Source organism: Sander lucioperca, chromosome 9 (genome assembly GCF_008315115.2).
Source record: "Sander lucioperca isolate FBNREF2018 chromosome 9, SLUC_FBN_1.2, whole genome shotgun sequence".
In the NCBI taxonomy this organism is placed as follows: Eukaryota; Metazoa; Chordata; class Actinopteri; order Perciformes; family Percidae; genus Sander; species Sander lucioperca.
This window is the reverse complement of record NC_050181.1, coordinates 27,024,059-27,037,423: the sequence shown is the minus strand read 5'-3', so window position 1 is coordinate 27,037,423 and position 13,365 is coordinate 27,024,059. Positions and strand designations below refer to the sequence as shown.

At 42.2% G+C, this 13,365-nt stretch overlaps 1 protein-coding gene across 1 annotated transcript; it reads left to right on the top strand.

Annotated features, from left to right (window-relative positions):
- Positions 1 to 2,601: 2,601 nt before the first annotated feature.
- Positions 2,602 to 11,487, top strand: LOC116045222 (otolin-1). Its single transcript, XM_031292751.2, has 5 exons — positions 2,602 to 2,695; positions 4,591 to 5,032; positions 6,834 to 6,914; positions 9,936 to 10,016; positions 10,473 to 11,487. The coding sequence occupies exons 1-5, from the start codon at positions 2,675 to 2,677 to the stop codon at positions 11,405 to 11,407; spliced, it is 1,560 nt and encodes a 519-aa protein (XP_031148611.2). The 5' UTR covers positions 2,602 to 2,674; the 3' UTR covers positions 11,408 to 11,487.
- The last annotated feature ends 1,878 nt before the right edge of the window (positions 11,488 to 13,365 follow it).

Here is a 13,365-nt window from a genome sequence, read left to right as displayed (position 1 = left end):
CAGCGTACATAACGGCGAGGTGAAAGCTGCCACGGGTTAACGTTAGACTTCCTCTGTTTACAGGCAGGCACCACTGTGTTCACTATGCCCTAACTGACAGGCTGAGGTTGTCATTCTCCTCCCCACCATCAACAGGAAACATCACTGCCTCTATCTCTGCCACAAGAAAGTTTTAAAACCCCAAACACAAGCACTGAGCCACCCAGGAGTTTGTGGAACAGCTGACTGTTTCCTCAGTCCCTCCGTCTCTCTTCTTTCTCTCTTTCTCCGGGAAATGAAGCTGCCTTCAAGTGCGCTCGGAAACGTCGAGATCTATAAACAATCTGATGGTTTTGTTGGTCCGAACGTGCCTTGTTCCGAAGCTTCGAAGCACAAAAGATGATAATCGGGACGGCCCTATAATCTATCCATTATTTGATCAATTAAAACTATTAATCATTTAGTTTATGAAATGTCACAAAACAGTGAAAAATGTGCGTCCAAACCCAACCCTTTTGACTTGTCTGACCGAGAGTCCACAACCCAAAAAAAAACATTCAGTTTATCATATTAAATCCTGGCTGGAACAGGAGATTTTTTGGCATTAATTGACTTGATAAATAATCAATTAATCAACTAAATGTGTCCGCTCCACGTTGCCTAGATTATACATGAAATGTATAATGTACTATGGAAATATTGACAGTTTTAAACATAAAAAAACAATGGTTACAGTATATACATGTTAAAATCAACAACGAGTGTGTGGTTTAAGGGGGAGTTACATCCTGGACCTATTTCTTATCGAACAATGGCCGGACTTCCCCGAATAAGAATTTAATTGATAAACACGTTTCGTCTCGACTTTAAGTTTCACAACAATGAATGAAGAATGACTAAACCGTGGAGCAGCGAGTCTTCACAAGGACATTTGTTTAAAGTCTGAGCTTCTTATCGCACATCTACACCGAAAATGACAAAGAAACGACAAGCAGAGAAGAAAGAGGGAGAGTGAGATGGAGAGATGGAGGAAGAGAGAGAGAGAGAGAGAGAGAGAGAGAGAGAGAGAGAGAGAGAGAGAGAAGAAAGTAAACCCAGCTTCACTGAAGTAGAAGTTCAGATAAGATATTTAAGTGATTGTGTGCCAAAACTGTAAACTTTATGTTTGTAATTAGTTTCATTAATATCATTTATCCATACGATCCCACGAGTTGTAGTCGTTTTGTGTTATTACAGAATGAAATCAATATCCTCGGATGTGAAATGTGCTAAGATAATAAAAGTAGGCTGCTCATTGTGAAGACTGGGTGCTTTCACAGTGTTAGATTACTGTATTGTTGAGCAGTTTCTTGTATCTACTGTTGGTTTATTGTGCAAAGTACATGGCAGAATAAAATCCCTCTTTTGTCCATTATGGAGTCCTAAATATATTCAACTTGTTTCCATCACAAATCAAAGTATTTTCTGGGGGTGAGTGACACTAACGAGACAGAATAAGGCAGGTAATCAATGCTACGTTTAAACGTGGCCGACTATTTTCATTAACGGACATTTCAACCTCTCCATTTTCAAAAATAACATCGTGCAAAGCTGTCAGTTTTCAGAAAAGTGTTCGTTTACACATACCCGTGTATATATGCCGTCAATGCCGTCAAGAGCATGCTAAACCTGTAGGTGGCAGTGTAACGAGAAGCTCAAGCCCATGTTAGCCAATCACAATCCCGAAAATAGCAACAACAGCAACGAATCACTTCCTCTTTCTCTTTTAAACAAAGATGGCACCAGGTATTGCGTAGTAGTTTTAGTAGTTTAGTAGTAGGAGTAGTTTTAGTTGTGCAACAGAAAGCTCAGATTGGACAGATAGTCTAGCTAGCTGTCTGGATTTACCCTGCAGAGATCTGAGGAGCAGTTAACCATAGTCCTCATAAATCCACCGGAGTTTAAAATTACAACACAAAGGAAGCCCAAGTCAACGGATATCCGGCCTAAATGAGTGAAATCCATCGTGATTTCCGTTGGCAAAGGAGTGATCCCGAAATGAAATGTCGTGGATATTATAAACTAGCTAATCAGTAACGTTATGAATGATGTGAACGCTGCCACAAACACTCACAAGAGCACCAAATGTGGATTAATAAAATATATATGAAAAGATGATGACGTGTGTTTGTTATGTAAAGTGAAGTTTGGTTTATGTTTTATTGTCTCTGATGGTTTAGATGCTTTTTCTTTCACTGACGAGAACAAAACTCTGCAGGGAAACAAGACTGGAGAAGATTAAACATGTAATCTACAGTATCGGTGCAAAATCTTTATCAACTCAATCGAAGAACTGTAAAGAGGTGTGAAAGGAAAAGATCAAAAAATCTTGTTTTTTTGAAAGGATATTATGAGAAAAAGGGAGGGTGGAGAAGGATGGAGAGATAAACAGAGAGAGCGTCTCTTCTTTCTTTCTCTATAATATGTTTTTTCTTGTTTCATGGTGAAAGAGGTCACTTCACAGGCAGAAGGCCCAGTTCTTCCTCAGCGGGACAATAAAGACGCACCCCCCCTCCGTCCTTCCCCCCCTACATCTTTGTCTGCCAGCCTGGCAGGTAACACCGAGCCTGAATGAACTTTTGTTTTGGGCAAGGTTTATAAATGGATCAAAGCCTGTTCGATCCTGCTCATCTTCTCACAAATCCTTCTACAGACGATGCTGCGCAAGGACGGAGCGGTGAGTCTTTCCCAAAGCGACTCGGGATTTTATTTTCAAGTCTGGCAGCAGCTCAGGTTTGCTGGGATATTGAGCTTAGTTTTTCTTTTTAAAGCAGCACGTTCTGCTAAAGTAAAATCCGGAAAAAAAGAGCAGGAAAAAAATGTTGTAAAAAGTTTTTTAAACATTATTTTATGACTATAGCTTTTTAAATTTAAGGACCAAATATTAGTATTTTAGCTCTTAAATTTTGTTGTCTTGTTGATATAAGATATAAGACTAAAGTGCGGCATTCAGAGAAGTTACAGCCAAATTCACATCTGTATGACGATGAAACTCCACTATTCACACTTTGGCCTTGTGTGTCCTATCCGGACATAAATATGGAGATGCTTTAAAGGGACAGTTCAGATTTTTAGAAGTTTGATGAGGAACTGAAGTCGTTACCTCGTCTCTCTTCAAAAGCCACCAGTCTCCTTTGACAAAAACAGACATTTTACTTCGCAGAACACAGGAGTTACTGCTCTACTGCTGCCTCCATCTGTTAGATTGATTGTGTTAGTGTCACTTTGGTGTTTTAAAAGAGTTGGGAACTAACAAATAAACTAACCGATCGAGGCAGTGACCAGCAGTGTTGGGGAAGTTACTTTTAAAAAGTAGTGTTTGCTCGTTACTCGTTACTTCTTAAAAAAGTAGCCTAATCGGTTACTTTACTTAGTTACCTGCTATGGAAAGTAACTTTTTACGTTACTCGTTACTTTTACGTTACTTTTAAAAGCAGGCGTCTCTGGCAAAGACTGAAGTTAATTATACAAAAACTATCTTTGACCATAAAGCCAATCTCTGGTTCATCAGTGAAGTGTCTGAACTCCACTGCAGACTGGATTCTCTCCTCACAGAGTGACGGCTGATTGATTATGAACGAGTTCAGCGCGGGTTGAATGCACATCAGCAGGCCATCGGCGTTACACGGTGTTAGTGAATACTATGTAATGTCTGTATCGACTTGTACTGGTCGCACAGCCACGATGGTCCGTGCATTGTCGTAGACACATGCAGCCTCTTTTTTGGAAATCTCTCGCTTGCCATGATTGCTCTGCTACAGCCTCTGTCACGTCCTGTGTGGAGCTTGTGAGCGTGCAGCTGAGAAGGCAGTGTCGCTGTCAGATCTGTCCCTGGGAAAGGTAACGTTGCGCCGAATTGAAAAAGGAACTACGTTTCTTTACCAAATTTTCAGTAGTAACTACTTTTTACCTGAAAAAGTTATGTTACTTTGTAACGCATGTTACACACAACACTGGTGACCAGCAACTCTCGTGTAAAATCAAAGTTGTCAAACAAAGATGGACTGTAATTCGTGATCTGGGCAGAAACGCAGATATGTGACTAAATGTAAATGATCAACATGGCATCATGACTCCATTGACCAATGTAGGTCAATGGAGGCCAAACGGCGTTGATAAACACAAAAACGGCATACGAATTGGTGTATGCACTTAACGGCACTTTGTGAGATCAGTCTGAAATGATAGTATCTCAAATTGCGTCTGGATTTTATCTGCATGGGAGACACTTTAAATGCCACATCTCAGCCAGTCAGGTTGGATCATCTTACCTGTTTCAGATCCAAATCACTTTGTTTTAAAAACATTTCCAGACACGAGTGTCAGTCTGCTGTTACATGTCAGAAAGATTGTGGTAGACGAAAATGAAAACAGAGGACACTAGAGTCTGGAGAAATCCTGAAACAAACAAGATTAGTATCGGAAACAGCTTGAAGTGATTTCACTCACCTGAAGTTTTTAATGGTAAGAATACAGAATGAACACTTGACTGAATGATGTGTAGAGATTTTCCCCAAGTGTAATTATCTTACCTTCGTCCTCTGGGCTCCCATCATCCCCCTCTTCCTCCAGATGTTGTCGAGGCTGCTGGGACTCTTCGTCCTTTCCTCCCTCTGCTCAGCCATGCTGCTACCAACCAACACCAACACCTCCAACGAGGTTTACAAAGAGGAGGACCCCAACACCCACCACTGGAACAGTAGCTTAGAAGATAAGGAGTTTTCTGGTTCAAGTGAGTCGTCTGGCGAGATAGGTCCCCCGTGGTTACCCGCCACCCGTAACATGCCGATGCCGATGCTCCCTGGAGGACCGTGGCCACCCGGCAACATGACTGATCTCCGGTCAGGGCCCATTGACCTGGAGATGCCCCCCACGCCTAATACCGCGATCTGCGACATGATGTTGAACGCACCAGTTCCGCCGCCTCTCGACCAGATTCCTTTGTTCTGCATCTGTTCGTACTGTAAGGGCACCGGGGGGCCCAAAGGAGACCGCGGAGACCGGGGTCCTCCAGGTATGTAGATTAATGTAAATTATTTAATGTAAAATATGCATTTCATTGTCATTTGACTCCTGTTACATCCAGATATCATACTGTTTGTTGTGATGGCTTCTCTAATTTAATACTTATTAATTATTGATAATGCATAGCAAAAATGGTGCTTTAAGGAAGCAATATCTTTTTGCAGAAATATTAAACCTTGTGTTTGGATAACTGATCTTGTCAAACAGTTTGCCATAGATTATTAAACTTGTTTCAAAGCAACTAGACTTGATTTCTCTGAGGCCTAGTCCACACGTACACGGTATTTTAGGAAATGGGGTTTTTCCCTCCTTCATTCTAAAACTAAATACCGTCCACACAAGCCCTGTTTAAAAAAAATCTATCCAAATGAAACCACAAAAGCTATTACTGTGCTACCTGGCAGCAATGGCGCATCGACCGCTCCGTAGCATTCTGACAAAAGGCCAAAACGCAGAGAAAAAGCTGCATTTAAAAAAAAACCTGTGTATGTGTGGACCGGGCCTCAGTAAGATATTCAATATTAAATTTTTCATTCCTGGCATACTCATCTCTCAAACATCTGTTGAGCGAAAAAAACGAATGACTATTGCTGCTCCAATAATTAGACTAATCTTAAAGGTCCCATGGCATGAATATTTCACTTTATGAGGTTTTTTTAACATTAATATGAGTTCCCCCAGCCTGCCTATGGTCCCCCAGTGGCTAGAAATGGTGATAGGTGTAAACCGAGCCCTGGGTATCCTGCTCTGTCTTTGAGAAAATGAAAGCTCAGATGGGCCAATCAGGAATCTTCCCTTTATGACGTCATCAGGGGAAAGGTTACCTCCCCTTTCTCTGCTTTGCCCATGGCAAGCTGGTCAAGACCACACCCCCCCCCCCCCCTTGCCCCCCCCCCCCCCCTCTCTCCTCCTCAATAGCATTTAAAGCTTCAGACACAGAAATGGCACATCCTAAGGAAAGCTCATTGTGGGACTGGCTCTAGTGGCTGTAATTCTGCACCAAGGCTGAATTTCAGGAAAGAGACTTCAGATACAGTATTAGGGGACCACTAAGGTCTATATAAAGAGACTTCAGATACAGTATTAGGAGACCACTAAGGTCTATATAAAGAGACTTCAGATACAGTATTAGGGGACCACTAAGGTCTATATAAAAGAGACTTCAGATACAGTATTAGGGGACCACTAAGGCCTATATAAAAGAGACTTCAGATACAGTATTAGGGGACCACTAAGGCCTATATAAAAGAGACTTCAGATACAGTATTAGGGGACCACTAAGGCCTATATAAAAGAGACTTCAGATACAGTATTAGGGGACCACTAAGGTCTATTTAAAAGAGACTTCAGATACAGTATTAGGGGACCACTAAGGCCTATATAAAAGTATCCAAAAGCAGCATGGCATAGGACCTTTAAAACTAGACAGTTTTATTACTCAGGTCTTAGATCCATTGCAGAGGGGCACAAAGGACCAGGGGGAAAGTAGACATCTAAAGTAGAACCAATCTGAGTCTCTAAGAAACAACAAATAAAACAAGAATGCTCTGATCCTGCAAGACAAAAAAAAAGAAACAGTTTATAATTTAGATAATGTTTTAATAAAGTTAAAAATGTTTTTGTTTGTAAGCTCCAATAGTGTTAATGTTTGATAAAATGAAATCTGTTCACATGGAGGGAATTAAAAAATGTCCTGACAATAGAACCACTGGTCTCTGCAGGAACAAGTGAGGACTGTAAATTAAGTAATAACAGCACCAACAACTGAGCTGACTGTAATCTTTGATCAGGTTTTCCTGGAAGTCCTGGGCCAAGAGGATTGACGGGGTTCCAGGGTCGGCCAGGATTCACAGGCCGTCAGGGGATGAAGGGTGAGTTACACAAAAAGCAGTCTCCGTCACTCTACTGGAAATGACAACACATACACAACACAACCTCTTGTCTTGTTGTTGCAGTTTGGGGCTGCACATCTACAGGCTAGCTTGCAATCACAACTGTCACTTTGGAGGGCACATCACTTAATAAGGTCCAATCCTGTGGACACAATACCACAATGAGTAATGATGTTTCAGATGGATATCAGTTTCATCTCTGGGCATTCAGCCCAGAGATTGGTCCGGTGCTTGGTTAGCCTAGTTTACCTCAAAGACTGGAAGCAGGGACAAACTACTAGTCTGATTTTATGAATCTTCTTATCTGATTCTAGATTTGTTGAACTGCTCTCTATAAAAGCCACCTTGTGTAGAATAATTCAGTGAATGTAGTAGCTTTCAATTGATTATATGTGAGTTAGAAAAATGAAACAATCCTGGTGAAAACCAGTCCCTCCAGGATTTCACGATGTCGCGATCGCGCCAATTCACGCAAATTCAACCAATCACCGTGACTTTGGTGCGACTCGCAATTTTGACCAATCACCGCAACTTTTCCGCAAATTTGACCAATAACCGCAATTTCTCGCCACTTCAACCAATCCCAGCAATCCCACGTGCCAGACTTTACGTCAGTATAATGTGACTCTGAGTACCACTGACCAAGCGGGAGTGAGGAAGAGCTGGTTTCCGATATGAAGAAGAGACTCGAACATCTCACATTTACCAACAAAACGTACAGTGAAAGACATTTCAGACCGTCCTGCCAAACTGTATACATTTTAACATCAATGTAGACTGTAACGATTTTTCACTCTAAAGTCAGCGGCTGCTGTTTCAATCCTGTCGGCTCTCTGCAGCGGGCGGGGCGGGGCTGCTGCTCATACAGTTCCCCCGCTAGTGATGCGTACACAAACACACATGGTGGATGCAGGAAAAAACGCAGATGAGATGAGAGGATGACCTAAATTGAGGACAGCTACTCTCGTTATTGTAAGTGCAATGATAAGTTAAAGTCCTTTATCAAACCGTATGAATGTGTGTCCCAGGCCAGGTTAGGAAATTAACTAACAATGTAAAGATCAACAAGCTACTGAAACATACGTTCAAAAATATACCAACATTTGCAGCATCCTGAGCCTTTTTGGTAAGGTTACTAGGAAAACACAGCCCAGAGTAGTTTTATTCTCCCCAAAACAAGTTTTATTTTTATTTTTAAAGAACTATAAAAAAAAAAATCGCAACTTTTTTTGCAACTTTCACTGTCTCCCGCAACTTCATTGCAACAAACATACAAAAGACAGTGCAACTTTTATCGCAATTTTTTACAAAAGCTCCCGCAAAATCAGGCATTTTGGGCCGCAACAATCTCAAAAAAAAGCTGGCTGATTTGACATGTATAATCGACGGGGTGGGCACTGCTGGCAGTAGGACTCAATGACCAATCTGATTGGTAGAGTGCTAACCCGGAAACGGGGAGCGGAATGAGCGTGACTAGAGTCCCTCTGAAAAATCTGACGAAAATCTTTTAAACTGACCTTTGTTGATCTGAAATGAAGACAGATTCAACAACTGCACGGCCTATTTCTCGATTAAAATGTTTTCAGAAACACGTTTCGGTGAACTATTTTAGTACAATATGAGATCGTATTCTGAACGAGCCGCCATGACAGTCTGGCTTTGAATTTCCGGAGAAACCAGCAAGGGGGTAAGCGTCTGTCAACAACCCGTAGATTCTATGGCGCCATTTTGATGCTAACAAGCCATCACCTGCCGTTAGCATTCCATTGACTGCCATTCATTTTGACGTTACTTTGACAATGAATAACTTTACATCTGAAATGTTTCTAAAGAAACACGACAATGTATAAAAGGCTCCATTACCTTGTACCTCACGTTATGGCTCCGTAGCAGATGTTTTTGTAAAAATAGGCTAACGATTGGGTCATAACCACAAGACTTACTGTCATATAGTAGAGGAATTACCGTATATTACAGGAGAAGTTTGCAGGCAGTTTGGACTTACATTAGCTGTTTAAGTTTAATTACTAATGTTAACTAGCATTTTAGTTAGCAATAATTAGCCTGTGTCTATGTTATCTCCTTACATATACCTACGCTCTCCGTCTCTGTAAAATTGTGAATGATTGAGATTTCTCTTGGCACAGCTATCAGAAGACCCGGGGACACTGATCAGTCCAACTGCCTTTTCTGCCGAGGGTCGGCCGTCTGGTCAGTGTGTCTGCAGCTTAAGCATACCTAACCAATATGACTAACTGGCATGTGTCCTCGTTTCCAAAGGTCTCCGTTTGTGACTAAAAAAGCAACCTCAGCGTTTTCAAACCAAAACGGTGGCAGCAGGGTTTCCAAATGTCTCTGTTTTAGAGACTCAGAATTAGAGTAGTGTGAACCCAAGGCGTAAAGATAGTAAGATATTCCTTTTTAAAACAAAATGTAGTAGTGTAGATGTAGCTGAAATGTTCCCTCACACCAAACAAGTATCATCTGTCTCAGATCCATCTTCAAATGGATCTTTAAAACCAGCAAATGGACTGGACCTAGGAATGGTTGCTTTTCAATAAACCAAGGAGCACTATGAGTTCCTGCATGGTCACTTCTGTTGACATTCCAAGTAAATACCAAAAAAAAACAGAGCAAGCTCGCCCCTCCCCCCATGTTTCCGTAACAGTCACTAATCATCCCCCCCCTCCCCCAACCATATTGTCGGTGATTGGCTGGAACGTGGTTTGTTGTATTTTGGTGCACAGCCTCTGCCTCTAGTGTTTGTTTGACGGTTATGACCCCTGTGTTGTCTCCCGAGACCGGGCTTTTTCACGGTGTGTTCAGGGGGCAGGCAGCTAGCGGATCAAGGAGAGATGCCTATAATTTGAGACAAAAATGAAATTGCGCTGAACCCATGCAGGAACTCATAGTGCACCTTTAATTTAGTGTGTCTTAATGCGGGTCACCTCATGTTGCTTTTCATTTCTATTGTAATCATTTCTGTCTTTGTTGTTACAGGTGAGAAGGGAGACATGGGGCAGATAGGGCAGGCCGGCCCTCAGGGTTTCACTGGGACAAAGGGCGAGCGAGGCTTCAAAGGTTTTCTATGATCACTCTACATTAAAAGCTCACTCTATGTAAAGGGTTATTAGTGTTACATTAACACCAATATCACCTAGACAACATCACCTGTCATGGTTTCAAAAATAAAAGTTTTATGATCTGACATTGTCTTAACTAGACAATGTCAGATCATAAAACATTTATTTGGTTTGGTTGGGTTTAGGCGTTGAGGAAAGATTGTGGCTTGAGTTAAGGCTTTGTTAGGGGAGATTCCTGGTCATCATGGCTACAATGTTAACTACTTGTTTAAGCTTAAGGGGATAATTATCGTCATGGTTAAAAGAAACCAATGTTAACTGTTAGAAACGGGAAGAGAACGTCTTTTCGGCTCATCCAAGAGTCATAATTTGAACGACCACAAGAAAGCTTCGTTACTTCAATGTAAACATATTTTGTATGACAAAATGTAATGCAAATATTGTGTGTCTCCAGGAGAAAAAGGGGACCAAGGATTGGATGGCCCCCCAGGCTCACAAGGCCCTCAGGGAGAAACTGGAACATGCCCTGCCACCTGCCAGAGTGTCCAGGGTCCACCAGGTCTACAAGGCGTACCTGGACCAGCCGGAGCCCGGGGCCTGCCTGGGGTCCAGGGGCCTATGGGACTCAAAGGTCTTATGGGTGATAAGGGTGACATAGGTAAACCGGGAGAACCCGGGATGAACGGAACGAAGGGTGATCAAGGTGAGAAAGGGGTGTGTATGTGCAAAGATGGGGTGAACGGCACTAATGGGAGTCCAGGAGTAAGCGGGATAAAAGGGGACAAAGGTGACACTGGTGCAATGGGTGTACAGGGCCCCATTGGACCAAAAGGCAACGAAGGCCACATGGGGATCATGGGGCCACCTGGGCCCTGCTCCCCCGCCATCCAATCTGCATTCTCTGCAGCTATCAATCAGTCGTTTCCTGCTCCAAACTGGCCTGTTGCTTTCCCTGTCATTATTACCAACCAGCAGGGGCACTTTAACCCAATCATGGGCATTTACATGGCCCCCGTCAACGGTACCTACGTTTTCACCTATAACCTGGCAGTTGCTACAAAGCCCCTTACGGTGGGCCTGTTTGTTAACTTCAACCCTGTAGTCAAAAACACAGAAGTATATAGCCGCTCCAGTACCAGCCAGACTATCGTCCTAAACCTCAAATCGTTTGACCGGGTGTGGCTGCAGGTGAGGAACGACCTCACCAACGGCATGTACACCGACAGTGATAGCAGCAGTACGTTCTCCGGGTATCTGCTGCACCCTGACTCCTGTGAAATTCCCTTTGGCCGATCATTCTTGCCCGAGCCCGAGCCTCATTATAAACCGGGTGACTTCATCTGGGAGGATCCTTCAAACAAAACCACCACCACCCCTCCACAACATTAGGCTCTAGTCAGTCAGTCGCACAGTTATAGACGAAGAATCCACACACACCCAATCAAACACTCTGGGCCCTATCTTGCACCCGGCGCAGCGCAAAGCCCGACGCAAGTGTCTTTGCTAGTTTAAGACCGACGCAGTTGTCAATTTCCAGCCCAGCGCCTGCGTCGTTTAAACAGCAAATGCACCTGCGCCCATCTTTGCGCCCACGGACGTGCTGGTCTTACAGGGAGGTGTGTTCAGGTGCATTCTGGGCGTATTGCTATCTTGAGGCAACGGGAAGTGATCGCGCCATTGACCAAAAAAAACCTGGTCTAAAGTCAGTACCACAGCATTTCATTATTTTAACAGCAAATTAGTAAAATGCTCCTAGACAGCGCACGCGCACACTATGCTTGTTACACACACAGGGATGCACAGCAGCACACACACATGGAAAAGATAAAAAATAAAACTACTACGGTGCAAATCCTAATAGCAATGTGCCAAGGTCCAAACGTGCCTGGCTTTTAAAGAGAATGGGAGATGATCTCTGATTGGTTGATTGCATGTTACGCCCAAAACACACCTCTGATTAATGAAGACACTAAGTACAACCCTTTAGAACCATGCGCCCGGCGCACGGACCCTTTTTTCCGCCGTCAAACTAGCAAAAGTGGATTTAGACACGCCCTAAATGCACCTGCACCAGCAGGTATGCGCTTAGATCGTTAAAATAGGGCCCTCTGTGTATTTATTACAGCAAGTTTTAAAGGAGGGGTATTCCGTCACACAGAACATTTCGATGATATATTAAACATTGACACTCCTTTCATTTGTGGACTGCATCTGGGCCGTTCTGCTGTTATTACACTGCAAAAAATAAAATAAAAATCCCTGATGTTTCCTCTAGCTCTACCATGAGTTTGACGTTTATGGTTTTGGGTGAAATAATTTAACTACAATTGGATGGATGTCCATGAAATATGGTTCAGACATTCATATTCCTGTCAGGATTAATCATAATAACTTTGGCCCTCATCAGGTCAGATTTATTTGTGTGCAGTCTGTTGTATTGGAGTTCTGGAAACCAAACAACATCTTAGAGAAACTATAAGATATTTAAAGCAATTAAGAAGAAATGTGATACAGGAAAATACCCCCCCTTTAAATGTTGAGATAAATTTACTCTTTTGATTCAGCATTTACTGAAATATGAAAATGCATGTAGCCTTACATGTTCCAGCTCAACAAATGCATTTAATCATGAACTTACTTTAATAAATGGCCAGACCGCTGAGCTGGTCGCAGACTTTTTCAGTCGTCTGTAGTGGTTTTTAACTGCTCAAATGATAAATGTTTTAAAGCACTTTGCATCTTCAGAGAACATGTATTTTTAAGTAAGAGTTCAGCTTGCTGTAGGTTAGTTTTAGAGCCTTTATACATTTTTCCTTTCCAAATGTTTATGATGCATGAAGTTTGATGCCTGAGAAAGAAATTAATTGTATTCAATTGCAACCAAAGCGGCTGCTTAGATCACGAGTCCTCCGACATTTTATTTTAGTCATTTTATTTCAGACAAAAGCCGAGTTTGAGAAAGAGTCAAAATCAACCTTGTTTGAAGTTCGAGGTGTCTTGTCGACAGTTTTACAGATGTCTCTTTTACAATGCTGGTCTATGGTGAAAATGCTTATTTTGGAACAAGTGGACTTATTTTACATGCATCATATCTAAAAAAATAAATAATTAAAAACAATGTCTGAATTTTCATGACAACTAAAAATGTATAAAAACTATTTGCGGTGAATTAAAAAAACCTTAAAAGGAAGCTGAGATCACGAGCAGTATAGTACACCTTTTGGTGGATTTCTGGACATGTGATTGTGCAGAAAGGTGGCATAACAGGGATAAAAAATCCTCTTCAGCCCTCGCTGAAGTGTTTTCAGCAACTGTGTCATTGTGTGATGCAAGCTGTGATCTGTGCA